This window comes from Embiotoca jacksoni, unplaced genomic scaffold, assembly GCF_022577435.1.
Source record: "Embiotoca jacksoni isolate LCO1_2020_lvr unplaced genomic scaffold, fEmbJac1.0.p SCAF_64, whole genome shotgun sequence".
NCBI lineage: Eukaryota > Metazoa > Chordata > Actinopteri > Embiotocidae > Embiotoca > Embiotoca jacksoni.
Genome location: NW_027185419.1, coordinates 1,338,218 through 1,353,698, shown reverse-complemented (window position 1 = coordinate 1,353,698; position 15,481 = coordinate 1,338,218). Strand labels below are relative to the sequence as shown.

The window sequence follows — 15,481 nt, the reverse complement described above, 5'->3', positions numbered from 1 at the left end:
CAAAAGGTAAATATCAAGCTAACGTTAGCGTCATCTTCATTCATTCTTTACGGGGCTCGTCGCTAGCAGTGTCAGCGCGTTCGTTGATTTGCGGAGAGAGATTCCAGGAGAATTGTTATTTCTCAGTTCAGCAATTTATTTAAACATCAGAGAATCAAAATCAGCATGTACATGGATCTTTTCTGTTCAGAAAACCACAGACTGCGAGCAGTTCACTGCAGCCAACTTTCCAAAAAAGAGTCTCTGTTTTAGAGTTTTGAATGAGAATGTGCTTCTATCTGATTGGTCATAAAAAGGTGGGGAGGCGTGGTTTAGACTTCGCTCTCCCTTCATTGGTGCGTAGGCTGGTCTCACTTCCGCTTCACTTCCACCAGTCACAGGAAACAGCGTCCTAAAGGGGAGGACACCCTACACTGTCTCATGTGCTGCTCCTGTCTCCTGCAAGGTTCCTCTTATCTGTTCAGGAGTCACAACTTTATCAGAGAGCACCGAATGTTCATGTCATGGTGTTCTCCTTGAGCTGCACCTGGTGGACAGACAATAATAAGTCCACAGACAATAATAAGTCTCGTGAGAAACAGGAGGACAATGCCTTAAATTGTGCAAGCAATAAACTCTGTGTGCATCAGTAGTTTCTTTGTGATAAGTAAAACCTTGGCTCATTGGTTGGTGTACAAGCAGAAAAGTAGAAAAGTAAAAATTAACAGACCTAACAGCAGCTAACCTAGCATGCTAGCGGAAGTTAACGTGTTGTTTACGTCATTAAAGGGTTTTCATCGTGCTCGTAGAAAGCTACAACAGAAGGGTCGTTTTCTGCAAGTGGGAATAATTAAGTGTGTGAGCTGTAAACTAAGCAGCTAAGTTAGCAGGCTAGGCTACATCACCCCATAGACAAGGACCGGAAGTAGGCCTGCAGTAACAGTGGCGCTCTTCCTCTGTGGTTGAACATAAAAGCCCGAGTCGACTGTTTGGGGGCAGCTCCACTACACTCAATATGTACTAATAAAGATGTGATGTTACAGGTGACTGGTGGGATTAAAGGTGTCGGAGGGAAGGAGGAAAGTCTGCAGACATTTTGTCTCGGCTCAGCCACTACAGAGGAAAAATGGACTCTTCAAAGACGGTGAGAAAATATATTTATATCTCATTTAATCTGTTACACAGGACAGTTGTCCACTTCACCTCCGTCCATCTTCAATGATCTCAGTCCAGAGAAGGCGGCGGTGTTTGTGGATCATGTTTCTATCTGGTTTCTTCTTTGGAGAGTTTTAACATCATTTGTGGACACAGCGATGAACTGTGTTCACAGATGATGGTTTTCACAAGTGTTCCTGAGCCCATGCAGTGATTTCCACTCCAGAATAGTGTGTTTTTAATGCAGTGCTGCCTGAAGGCCCGAAGATCACCACCATCCAATATTGGTTTCCAGCCTTGTCCCTTGTGTTCAGAGATTTCTCCAGATTCTCTGAATCTTTTAAAGAAATTATTCAATTCAATTCATTTTTATTAATATAGCGCCAAATCACAACAGAGGTTATTTCTTGGCACTGAACACATTAAAGTCCTTACAGCAAAACTTTACAATATAGAAACACAACAATACAACAATTCCCACATAAGCCAGGAGGGAAAAACTCCTCTTTAAGAGAGAAAATGCTCCAACAGAGGGAAGAAAAAAACCTCCCTTCAACAGGAAGAAACCTCTGACTGAACCAGGATCAGAGGTGGGCGGAGCATCTGTTAACAGAACCAGGATCAGAGGTGGAGAACATCTGTTAACAGAACCAGGATCAGAGGTGGGCGGAGCATCTGTTAACAGAACCAGGATCAGAGGTGGAGAACATCTGTTAACAGAACCGGGATCAGAGGTGGGCGGAGCATCTGTTAACAGAACCAGGATCAGAGGTGGGCGGAGCATCTGTTAACAGAACCAGGCTCAGAGGTGGAGAACATCTGTTAACAGAACCGGGATCAGAGGTGGGCGGAGCATCTGCCTCGACCGGTTGGGGTGAGAGGAGAGCAGAGACAGAAAAGGACAGCATAGAGATAGAAGAGAAGAACTGTTGGTGGAGACGACAATCACAGAGCAGAGACATGCAGCTCCATGACGGAACATCTGGAAAAGAAAGAACAGAAACTACACGAGTGAAGGAACTGAATGGAGACAACAGATAATAAGAAGAAACTATGGGAGAGAAAAAGGTGGTGAGGTATGAGTCAGTTAAAGAGTAGGAGGAAAGAAAAGAAGCTCAGTATGTAACGAGGTCCTCCAGCAGCCTCGGCCTATAACAGCATAACTAAGGGTTGGTTCAGGTCTACCTGAGCCAGCCCTAACTATAGGCTTTATCAAGAAGGAACGTTTTGAGTCTAATCTTAAAGCTAGAGAGGGTTTCTGCCCCTCCAACACAAACTGGGAGCTGGTTCCACAGGGGAGGAGCCTGAAAACTGAAGCTCCGCCTCCCATTCTACTTCTGGAAACTCTAGGAACCACAAGTAGACCAGCGTACTGAGAGCGAAGTGCTCTGCTAGGATTATATGGTTCTATAAGATCTCTAAGATATGATGGAGCCTGGTCATGTAGAGCTTTGTAAGTCATCAAGAGAATTTTAAATTCTATTCTTGATTTCACAGGAAGCCAGTGAAGAGAAGCTAAAACTGGAGAAATATGATCTCTCTTGATAAATCCCATCAGTACTCTTGCTTCAGCATTTTGGATCAGCTGCAGGTTTTTAATGAGTAATTTAGACATCCTAACAACAAGGAATTACAATAATCTAGTCTAGAAGTAACAAACGTATGAATGAGTTTTTCTGCATCACGCTGACGAAGGATTTTTCTGATTTCATTAATATTACGTAGATGAAAGAAGACAGTTCTGGAGATTTGCTTTATATGGTGTCTAAAGGACAAATCCTCATCAAAGATGACTCCAAGGTTCCTCACAGTTTTGCTGGAGGCCAAGACAACGTCATCTAGAGTAACTAAGTGATTACAGAAAGAGTTTCTGAGGTGTTTAGGACCAAGTACAAGAACTTCTGTTTTGTCTGAATTTCGAAACAGGAAGTTTTTGGTTATCCAGGCCTTTATGTCTTTTAGACAGGCTTTAAGTTTTACTCACTGATTAGTTTAATCTGGTTTTATAGAAATATATAGCTGAGTGTCATCTGCATAACAATGGAAGTTGATGCAGTGCTTCCTGATGACATCTCCTAATGGAAGTATGTAGAAAGTAAAAAAAAGTATTGGGCCTAACACTGAGCCTTGTGGAACTCCATAACTAACTCTTGTTCGTCTGGAAGACTCATTGTTGACATGGACAAGCTGGAATCTACCTGATAAGTAGGATTTGAACCAATCTAATGCAGTTCCTTTAATCCTCGTAACGTCTTCTAATCTCTGTAATAAGATCGTATGATCAATCGTATCAAAAGCAGCACTGAGGTCCAGAAGAAGGTCTGAGGCTAATAAAAGGTCGTTAGTAACTTTCACCAGAGCTGTTTCTGTGCTATGATGAACTCTAAAGACTGAACATCTTCAAACAGATCATTCCTTTATAAATGATCACAAAGTTGATTTGCAACAAATTTTTCAACGATTTTAGAAATAAACGTCAGGTTGTAAATTGATCTGTAGTTTCCTAAAACAGCTGATCAAGAGTCGGCTTTTTAAGTAAAGGTTTAATTACAGCCACTTTAAAAGCCAGTTGCTTTCAGGGCTGCTGTTGCTTAACATCACATCAGTGATGGTATCAGGAAGGGTCGGCCCGATTCTCTCCCTGATAGTAAGAATTTTATTAGTAAAGAAGTTAATGAAGTCATTACTGCTGAGAGCTGAAGGAATAGAGGGCTCAACAGAACTGGGACTCTTTGTCAGCCTGCTACAGTGATGAAAAGAAACCTGGGGTTGTTCTTGTTGTCCTCTATTAATGATGAATAATATAAAGTTCTGGCCTTACCAAGAGCTTTCTTATATAATATTAGACTCTCCTTCCAGACAGGTGAAATTATTCTAAATTAGTGGAACTCCATTTCCTTTCCATCTTTCTAGTCGCTGCCTAGCAGAGCGTAGTTCTGAGTTGTACCACGGAGACAACTTCCTCTGGTTCATGACTCTCTTCTTCAGAGGGGCGACATCATCTAGAGTTGTAGCAGAGATACTGCAGTGTTTTCTACCAGATGATCCACTAGTGTGGGACTAAGATCAACGTAGATGTCTTCCACTGCTTTAACACACGGCATCGAAGAGGATAAACATGTAACTGCTTCCTTAAACTTGGCCACGACATCATCTGACAGACATCTACTGTAGTGGGATTTATTCCCACATGCTGTGTCGTCCATTATTGTAACTTCAGATGTTAATAAGAAGTGGTCCGACAAAACAGGGTTTGGAGGAAATACTATTACATTTTCAGTTTCCATCCCATACGACAGAACCAGATGGAGGGTGTGGTTACCACGGTGACGGGGTTTATTTACATCCTTATAAAAGCCTATAGAATCTAATAATGAGCTGAAAGTAGAACTGAGGCTGTCGTTGTCCACGTCAACATGAATGTTAAAGTCTCCCACTATCATCACTTTATCTGAACTCAGCACTAAATCTGATCAAAAGTCAGAATTCAGTTAGAAACTCTGAATAAGGACCAGGTGGGAGATAAACAACAACAATACAATCCGTTTCTCTGCTTTCCAGTTTGGGTGAGAGACTAAGAGTCAGACTCTCAAATGATTTAGAACTAAGTTTAGGATTAATTGATGAACTTGAGTGGAAGATTGCTGCCACTCCTCCTCCTCCTCCTCCTCTTTCTCCTCCTCCTCCTCCTCAGCCTGAATCTCTAGGAATATGATAATTAATATGACTGGGAGGAGTTGCTTCATTAATACTAACATATTCTTCCTGTTGCAGCCAGGTCTCTGTGAGACAGAGTAAATCAATCTGATAATCAGTTATCAAGTCATTTACTAACAGAGATTTAGACCAAAGAGATCTCATATTTAATAATCCACTTTTAATTGTAAGATTTTTTTTTTTGATCCATTAATTTGGTAGGATCCATTTTTATTACATTTTTATTGATAGATCTTTTCTTGAGTTGTTTAAATATAGATGGTCTGGGTACAGACACAACCTCTACAGGATGTTGAAGGTTTTGGGTGAGTGACAGCTCTAAAGAAGCTGCAGAGGAGCTGTAAGACTGCAGCTCTGCGTCCTGGCCTCAACCCTGGATGTCAGGTTTTAGGGCTGTTAAGAGACATGGTCATGTTTCTAGAAAGAAGAGCTGCACCATCCAAAGTAGGATGGATGCCGTCTCTCCGGATCAGACCAGGTTTTCCCCAGAAAGTATTCCAGTTGTCAATGAAGCCCACATTGTTAGCGGGACATCACCTCGACAACCAGCAGTGAAGTGAAGACGTACGGCTAAACATATCATCACTGGTCCGGTTAGGAAGGGGTCCAGAGAAAACTACGGAGTCCCACGTTGTTTTTGAAAAGTTGCACACCGATTCCACGTTAACTTTAGTGACCTCTGATTGGTGTAACCGGGTGTCGTTACTGCCGACGTTAATAACAATCTGACTGGATTTATGATTAGCCTTAGTCAGCAGTTTCAGGTTTGATTCAATGTCGCCCGCTCTGTCCCCGGGAAGACATCTGTCTCTGGCCCCGGGAAGACATCTGTCTCTGGCCCCTGGAAGACATCTGACTCTGGCCCCGGGAAGACATCTGTCTCTGGCCCCTGGAAGACATCTGACTCTGGCCCCGGGAAGACATCTGTCTCTGGCCCCGGGACGACATCTGACTCTGGCCCCGGAAAGACATCTGACTCTGGCCCCTGGAAGACATCTGACTCTGGCCCCGGGAAGACATCTAACTATGGCCCCGGGACGACATCTGACTCTGGCCCCTGGAAGACATCTGACTCTGGCCCCGGGACAACATCTGACTATGGCCCCTGGAAGACATCTGACTCTGGCCCCTGGAAGACATCTGACTCGGGCCCCGGGACAACATCTGACTATGGCCCCTGGAAGACATCTGACTCTGTCCCCGGGAAGACATCTGACTCTGGCCCCTGGAAGACATCTGACTCTGTCCCCGGGAAGACATCTGACTCTGGCCCCAGGACGACATCTGACTCTGTCCCCTGGAAGACATCTGACTCTGGCCCCTGGAAGACATCTGACTCTGGTCCCTGGAAGACATCTGACTCTGTCCCCTGGAAGACATCTGACTCTGGTCCCTGGAAGACATCTGACTCTGGCCGCTGGTTTCACTGACTTCATGTTAAATAGAGTCTCCAATAACCAGGGTTAGTTTCTCAGTGGGTGTTTCACCGAGTGGGGAAAATCGGTTGGAGACGTGAAGGGGTCGGTGGTGAACCGTGGGCTTCTTCTTGGGACTATCCCTCCTTCGTACTGCCACCCAGCCGCCCGGCTGTTCGGGTGCTGCGGGGGTACCGGCTAACTAAGCCTGTATCCTGGACAGCTGTACACCCTGTCCCTGAGAAGTTCCTACGGCTAGCTGGTTGTTCAGCATGGTGCACAGCAGTGATTCTAATTCTATGACCCTGGCCTCCAGAGCCCTAACTACACTACATTTATTACAGGTAACATTATCATTAAGGGAGGCAGGGTCGTAACTAAACATGTCACACAGCAGGAAAAACAAGAAGAGGTGGAGGGAGAGAGGGAAGCCATTGCTAACTGCTAAGCTTGCAGCACCAAAACGCCAAGTTAAGTGAACGTTGGTCAAAGATTTAACTGTAGAATTGCTCAAGAAGAGCAAGCGTGAGTTTTAACTTGAGATTAGAAGAAGTGTGGAGAGAGTTAAGATGTATAATTCAGGAAAAGAAGCTGAAATAGCAGAGAGACGTAACACTAGTCACAATGTTTGTTGACGGGAAGTGACGCAATACGCTCACCGTAACGTCAGTTGAGATTCCTCCAATCCAAGTTGTTGCGGTCTACCAACTTTCCACTAATTCTTTGTAGTTTTACGTTGAGGAACATTATTCTTAGATTGTTGAACTATTTTCCCACAAAGTCTTTCACAGAGTGGTGAACCTCTCCCCATCTTCACTGCTGAGAGACTCTGCCTCTGAAATACTCTTTTTACATCCAATCATGTTACTGATCTGTTGCCACGGTAACATAATTAGTTGTCAGATGTTCCACCAGGTGTTTCGTTTCGCTTTTCACAACTTCTCCAGTCTTTTGTTGACCCTGTCCCAAATATTTTGAGATGAGATCTGCCATCAAATCAAAAATGAGCAGCTTTTTTTTTCATAAAACAATAAGATTTATCAGTTTCAAAGTATCATGTTTTCTTTGGTTTATTTTAAATTAAATGTAGGTTTATGGAATTTGCAAATCGTTGCTTTCTGATTTTATTCACATTTTACACAGCGTCCCAACGTTTTAGAGATGGGGTTGTACTTTGTGACGGCGATGAGTAATCAACTTTACAGGGCTGTTTGATGTCGGGAAAAAGATTTAGTGACAAGTGATTGATGTTGAAATTAGGAATGCTTCTAAAGCTTGTTGGTAACTTTGGTTCTTCCAGAAACTTATACCAATATAAGACGGGTCTTTGCTCCCCAGCCTCGCGTGAGAGACTTCAAGATTGTTCCACGACTGCATTTCACTCACTGCCTCTGTTCGTATCTTTGTTTGTGTTTTCAGGAAAGTAAAAGTAGAGATGGAGTTACACCTCAGCGCCTTCAGGAGGACGACAAACCTCCCCCAACGACTGCAAACAGAGAGAAACCGTACAGCTGTGATCAGTGCGGGAAGAGTTTTAACCTAATGGGCCTTTTAAAAAGACATCAACTCATCCACAGTGGAGTTAAACCATACAGCTGTGATCAGTGTGGGAAGAGTTTTAGACACACGAATACCTTAAAAATTCATCAACTCATCCACAGTGGGGTTAAACCATACAGCTGTGATCAGTGTGGGAAGAGTTTTAGACACACGAATACCTTAAAAATTCATCAACTCATCCACAGTGGAGTTAAACCATACAGCTGTGATCAGTGTGCGTCATCATTCAGGACTTCAAGTAGCCTCAGAATACATATGCAGATCCACACGGGAGAGAAACCGTTCAAGTGCCGACACTGTGAGAAAGGTTTCTCGACCTTTGGTAATCGCACACGACATGAAGGTGTTCACACCAGAGAGGATTCAGACACCTGTGACCTACGAGATCACACAGAGGAGAAATCCTCCTCATCCTCAGATAGCAGGAAGACGCACAATGTCACCCAAAGAGAGCAAAGTTCCTCTTCTGGTGTCGAGGTCACACTTTAAAAAACTTGAGATCAGGCTTCACAGAATTCAGACTTAAACTTTTGTGAAGTGTCTCAGCTAATGTCACACTTGTGTGGTCTTCAACGTTATGTTTCCGTGGTCTGATGAGTTGCCTGTATTTTAAGTAATGCGACAGTCCATGAAATCACATTTTATGATCTGTTGTGCTTCATATGTCGCTGCAAACGTTGGGAAACACGGTTCAATTTCAAAGAAGTGGAGCTTCAGATGACAGTTATGATGGTAAAATACTATTTTTACTGTTTTGATCAGGCACCAGCAAGAAGTTTAGATATTGTTGTCATTTGGGTTTTTGCTTTTTTCCTGGTTTGAGAACTGTTGTTAGAACATGTAAATATAAGGAATGAAAAAATGCACAATTGTAGTACAAGTTCCATGTAAATAGTGAGAATTCAAACCCCAAAAATGAGCCTGGATTGTTGTTGTTGTTGTTGTTGTTTGTTGATCAGGTGAAACACGTCACAGTCCAGGAAGTTCTGTTGAATAACATTCATCAGCTTGAAGGCCTGTCATAAGCACACAAAAAACTACAGTGTTTTTGTTTGGAAGATTTTTCTGGACTCTGAAACCAGGAAACAATCCTGGCAAGGTTTCAGGGTAAAAATTAAAGCTCAGGTTACCATGGGAACACAGCAAGACTTCCTATTGGATTAAAAGGTACTATTCGTTATACAAACCAAAAATTAACACCAAAGTTACTGAAATTTATTAGGTATGAAATGTTTGCCAGCATGACTCAAAATACCCATCACTACTTTTGGGACCTCTGTTGACCTCTATTAACCTTTATTAGTGATTCGGTCATTTTTTAAAACTATTTTCTTTCATTCATGTTTTTATTGTCACTGTTTGATCTTTTCTTATAATTACTTAGCTGTTCTTGTGTTAAAGGTTTGAGTGACATCCTGTTATAAAACTCCTGCTGTATTCTCTGTTGTCTTAACTATTCTGCATTTAATATTGATATCAATTTCTATACAGTGTTCAGTTTCTTGTTATTTTCATGGTGGAAGGAGAGTACAATTTTGCATATGAACTCCAGATTATAAATTTACGCTTTGATAGCAAAGTTACCTCCTCAGGATAAAACGAGGAGTGCTGTTAAAAGTAATTGAGTACCTCAAAATGCGCCCCAATTTTCCACCAGATAAAACTGATACGTTTCTTCTGACATGCTTTTTTTTTTTTTTACATATTTACTTTCCCTTATTCTCATTTTCAATTGTTTTTGCGAGAATATACCGCAGACTGTATATAAAAGTGTTCGTAGCTTCCGGGTCTGAAAAATGAGGCCAATGCAGATGCGCCTAAAACTGCAATACCACCGATTGCCACTAGAGGTTAGCGTAAGGGCAAAATGTATCATTAACTTGTATGTGTGTAATATCCTACATGCTGTTATGATTCTCTGTAACTTTTCACTCAGTCAGGCCTGAAGTACATTTCACTTGTGTGTGAGGAACTTTTCTTTCAGTGTCTAGTGAAGAGGGAAACGACGGAGGACCTCCCTGCGCTGTGTTTTGGCTTTTATCTGTATGTTTTGGTCTGACTCATCAAGCTCCGCCCCTTTCAGCTGAAATAGATTGACTCTGTAACTCTTATATTATCTGGCTTTATTAAATTGACAAGAAACAGTTGGTTGCGTCGTTGTTTATTCGTTCATTCCTCACAACGAAATGTATCGTTGCTGCGACAGTCGGCTCCAAAAAGCCTCCGGCTCCATAGACTCCCATTCAACTTCTCTCATCAAATCCAAAGTGAATAAAATGTGTCCATCAGTTATCTCGGTGTTGTTAGCTAAAGTCACTCCTTCTTATTAGTTTTCTGGAGGTCCATCTGAAAATAATCCGACGATACTACGTCCCGCCCACCGATAGCTGTAACCCGACCATCCTATCGGCACTGAACACTCAGCCAACCGCTGCTTTGGAATAACTTAAATGTGTGAAGCACCCCTGCTCTAACGCTCCAGCAATACTAGGGTTGCTTACTTTAAATATATACTGTTTGAATGTGCAACAGGAAAGTTCTTCTCACTCTATGGGAATTTGTTTTTGCACTTCAATATATAGTGCATCTGGAAAGTATTCACAGCACTTCACTTTTTCCACATTTTGTTATATTATAGCCTTATTCCAAAATGGATTAAATTCATTTTTTCCCTCAAAATTCTACACACAATATCCCATAATGACGTGAAATTCATTTTTTTGAAATTTTTGCAAATCTATTAAAAATCAAAAATGAAAAAAATCACATGTACATAAGCATTCACAGCCTTTGCAATTACACTCAAAATTGAGCTCAGCTGCTTCCTGTTTCCACTGATCATCCTTGAGGTGTTTCTACAACTTGATTGGAGTCCACCTGGTAAATTCAGTTGATTGAACATGATTTGGAAAGACACACACCGTCTATATAAGGTCCCACAGTTGACATGTCAGAGCACAAACCAAGACATGAAGTCCAAAGAATCATCTGTGGACCTCCGAGACAGGATTGTATCGAGGCACAGATCTGGGGAAGGGTACAGAAAAATTTCTGCAGCATTGAAGGTCCCAATGAGCATAGTGGCCTCCATCATCAGTAAATGGAAGAAGTTTGAACCACCAGGACTCTTCCTGGAGTCGGCCGCCCGGACAAACTGAGCGATCGGGGGAGAAGGGCCTTAGTCAGGGAGGTGACCAAGAACCCGATGGTCACTCTGACAGAGCTCCAACGTTGCTCTGTGAAGAGAGGAGAACCTTCCAGAAGGACAACCATCTCTGCCGCACTCCACCCAGCAGGCCTGTATGGTAGAGTGGCCAGACGGAAGACACTCCTCAGTAAAAGGCACATGACAGCCCACCTGGAGTTTACCAAAAGGCACCTGAAGGACTCTCAGACCATGAGAAACTAAATTCTCTGGTCTGATGAAACAAAGATTGAACTCTTTGGCCTGAATGCCAAGTGTCATGTTTGGAGGAAACCAGGCACCGCTCATCACCTGGCCAATACCATCTCTACGATGAAGCATGGTGGTGGCAGCATCATGCTGTGGGGATGTTTTTCAGCGGCAGGAACTGGGAGACTAGTCAGAATGGAGGGAAAGATGAATGCAGCAATGTACAGAGACATCCTTGATGAAAACCTTCTCCAGAGCGCTCTGGACCTCAGACTGGGGCGAAGGTTCATCTTCCAACAGGACAACGACCCGAAGCACACAGCCAAGATAACAAAGGAGTGGCTTCGGGACACCTCTGTGAATGTCTTTGAGAGGCCCAGGCAGAGCCCAGACTTGAACCTGATTGAACATCTCTGGAGAGATCTGAAGATGTCTGAGCACCGACGCTCCCCATCCAACCTGATGGAGCTTGAGAGGTCCTGCTAAGAAGAATGGGAGAAACTGCCCAAGAATAGGAGCCAAGCTTATAGCATCATACTCAAAAAGACTTGAGGCTGTAATTTCTGCCAAAGGTGCTTCAACAAAGTATTGAGCAAAGGCTGTGAATACGTATGTACATGTGATTTTTTTCGTTTCTGATTTTTAATAGATTTGCAAAAATTTCAAAAAAATGTATTTCACATTGTCATTATGGGGTATTGTGTGTAGAATTATGAGGGGAAAAAATGAATTTAATCCATTTTGGAATAAGGCTGTAACATAACAAAATGTGGAAAACGTGAAGCGCTGTGAATACTTTCCGGATGCACTGTACTTCTGTTTTTAAAGTATTTTCCTTGTAAAGTGGAGCTTTATTTGTCCAAAATGTAAATTTTCTAAGGTTTTGCTTGTAATTCAATATGAACCAATCACATTGTGTGTTTCTGGTGTTGTGACATCCATTTCAGTGCCGGGTGATGTGACGCAACTTTTTCCAGCAAAAAGTTTTTGGTTGGATCATGAACAAGATTATACAACATAGTAGCTCCGCCTCCAGAGATCTGATTGGTCAACAGAACATTTGGAACAAATCTTCATGACATCATCACTAGAAATATAACTCCACCTCTTCAATGAGAATATAGAATTACAATAGAATTTAATATAACATGTAATATAATGTAGTTTCTACTTGTTATGGATCTATTAAATGACCCATTTGGTGAAGTCGGGTCTCTTTTGGTCCTTTTTGGTCGCTCTGAGCACCCGTACCGTAACACCACGGATAGTCACGCACTTACAATCCTAGCGGAGGCTAGCCGGACCGGTTTGGTTTGAACACATGACACGGAGCTAAAATGTTAAAAACACATGAGAACATGGATATCTTTGTTCATCAGATATCTTTGTTCATCAGATATCTTTGTTTATCAGATATCTTTGTTCATCAGATATCTTTGTTCCAACCAGACTGAGCTAGCTGAGCAGTTTAGTGTTTCTATGTTCTGTATTTATTAAGTCAGAGACTAGAAATCCTCTCTGTTGCTAGGTGGTTGCTACGGGTAGTAAACATTACATAGGTAACATAAGAGTCTACTGATGCCATTGATTGTTTTCCAGTTGTTAGTATCATCAAGTTTCCAATCAGATCAGTCAGATCCACCGCTGGCTCCTCCCCCAGCTTGTCCAAATATGGTCACTTCCTGCCCCAAACCGCTCCGAACTATCAAAGATGGTGACGGACAGAATCTGAACTGGAGGCTTCATAACGTTCACAAACCAACGATGACGTCACTGATGGTAGATGACATTGTTGTTGTGGTTTTTGTCCGCCAGTAAAACGAAGATTTGTTTTTAGTTGCGTGCTGAAAAGCCAAAAGATCCCGGATGTCACGTTCTCAATCTGTTGCGTCATATAAGACGCGTCTACGGAACTGACAGGTCCAAAAGTTTAAAGAAATGATGTGAAGCATGACTCTTCAATCCAAATTCTGAAGCTGAGAATCGGACGGAAACTTGGAGCTGCGGTTGGTTCGTGACGGCGACTGTCCAAAAGGTAAATATCAAGCTAACGTTAGCGTCATCTTCATTCATTCTTTACGGGGCTCGTCGCTAGCAGCTAACTTAGCATGCTAGCGGAAGTTAACGTGTTGTTTACGTCATTAAAGGGTTTTCATCGTGCTCGTAGAAAGCTACAACAGAAGGGTCGTTTTCTGCAAGTGGGAATAATTAAGTGTGTGAGCTGTAAACTAAGCAGCTAAGTTAGCAGGCTAGGCTACATCACCCCATAGACAAGGACCGGAAGTAGGCCTGCAGTAACAGTGGCGCTCTTCCTCTGTGGTTGAACATAAAAGCCCGAGTCGACTGTTTGGGGGCAGCTCCACTACACTCAATATGTACTAATAAAGATGTGATGTTACAGGTGACTGGTGGGATTAAAGGTGTCGGAGGGAAGGAGGAAAGTCTGCAGACATTTTGTCTCGGCTCAGCCACTACAGAGGAATAATGGACTCTTCAAGGACGGTGAGAAAATATATTTATATCTCATTTAATCTGTTACACAGGACAGTTGTCCACTTCACCTCAGTCCATCTTCAATGATCTCAGTCCAGAGAAGGCGGCGGTGTTTGTGGATCATGTTTCTATCTGGTTTCTTCTTTGGAGAGTTTTAACATCATTTGTGGACACAGCGATGAACTGTGTTCACAGATGATGGTTTTCACAAGTGTTCCTGAGCCCATGCAGTGATTTTCACTCCAGAATAGTGTGTTTTTAATGCAGTGCTGCCTGAGGGCCCGAAGATCACCACCATCCAATATTGGTTTCCACAAGTGTTCCTGAGCCCATGCAGTGATTTCCACTCCAGAATAGTGTGTTTTTAATGCAGTGCTGCCTGAGGGCCCGAAGATCACCACCATCCAATATTGGTTTCCAGCCTTGTCCCTTGTGTTCAGAGATTTCTCCAGATTCTCTGAATCTTTTAAAGAAATTATTCAATTCAATTCATTTTTATTAATATAGCGCCAAATCACAACAGAGGTTATTTCGTGGCACTGAACACATTAAAGTCCTTACAGCAAAACTTTACAATATAGAAACACAACAATACAACAATTCCCACATAAGCCAGGAGGGAAAAACTCCTCTTTAAGAGAGAAAATGCTCCAACAGAGGGAAGAAGAAAACCTCCCTTCAACAGGAAGAAACCTCTGACTGAACCAGGCTCAGAGGTGGAGAACATCTGTTAACAGAACCAGGCTCAGAGGTGGAGAACATCTGTTAACAGAACCAGGATCAGAGGTGGGCGGAGCATCTGTTAACGGAACCAGGCTCAGAGGTGGGCGGAGCATCTGTTAACAGAACCAGGATCAGAGGCGGGCGGAGCATCTGTTAACAGAACCAGGATCAGAGATGGGCGGAGCATCTGTTAACAGAACCAGGATCAGAGGTGGGCGGAGCATCTGTTAACAGAACCAGGATCAGAGGCGGGCGGAGCATCTGTTAACAGAACCAGGATCAGAGGTGGGTGGAGCATCTGTTAACAGAACCAGGATCAGAGATGGGCGGAGCATCTGTTAACAGAACCAGGATCAGAGGTGGGTGGAGCATCTGTTAACAGAACCAGGATCAGAGGTGGGCGGAGCATCTGTTAACAGAACCAGGATCAGAGATGGGCGGAGCATCTGTTAACAGAACCAGGATCAGAGGTGGGCGGAGCATCTGTTAACAGAACCAGGATCAGAGGTGGGCGGAGCATCTGTTAACAGAACCAGGATCAGAGGTGGGCGGAGCATCTGTTAACAGAACCAGGATCAGAGGTGGGCGGAGCATCTGTTAACTGAACCAGGATCAGAGGTGGGCGGAGCATCTGCCTCCACGGGTTGGGGTGAGAGGAGAGCAGAGAGAGAAAAGGACAACATAGAGATAGAAGAGAAGAACTGTTGGTGGAGACAACAAGCACAGAGCAGAGACATGCAGCTCCATGACGGGACATCTGGAAAAGAAAGAACAGAAACTACACGAGTGAAGGAACTGAATGGAGACAACAGATAACAAGAAGAAACTATGGGAGAGAAAAAGATGGTGAGGTATGAGTCAGTTAAAGAGTAGGAGGAAAGAAAAGAAGATCAGCATGTAACGAGGTCCCCCAGCAGCCTCGGCCTATAACAGCATAACTAAGGGTTGGTTCAGGTCTACCTGAGCCAGCCCTAACTATAGGCTTTATCAAGAAGGAACGTTTTGAGTCTAATCTTAAAGCTAGAGAGGGTTTCTGCCCCTCCAA

The 15,481-nt window shown here is 43.1% G+C and overlaps 1 protein-coding gene across 2 annotated transcripts in view; it reads left to right on the top strand.

Moving 5' to 3' along the window:
* LOC138213809 (zinc finger protein 665-like) overlaps positions 1 to 15,481 on the top strand; it is a 58,128-nt gene that overhangs the window by 33,908 nt on the left and 8,739 nt on the right. Inside the window, exons 1-2 of one of the 2 annotated variants that reach the window (XM_069175081.1) lie at positions 12,922 to 13,255; positions 13,622 to 13,722. In XM_069175081.1, coding sequence (XP_069031182.1) covers positions 13,705 to 13,722 — 18 coding nt within the window. In that variant the 5' untranslated portion in view covers positions 12,922 to 13,255; positions 13,622 to 13,704. Of the gene's footprint in view, positions 1 to 7,762; positions 8,114 to 12,921; positions 13,256 to 13,621; positions 13,723 to 15,481 lie in introns of those variants that run through there. The other variant, XM_069175083.1, reaches the window with a different exon arrangement.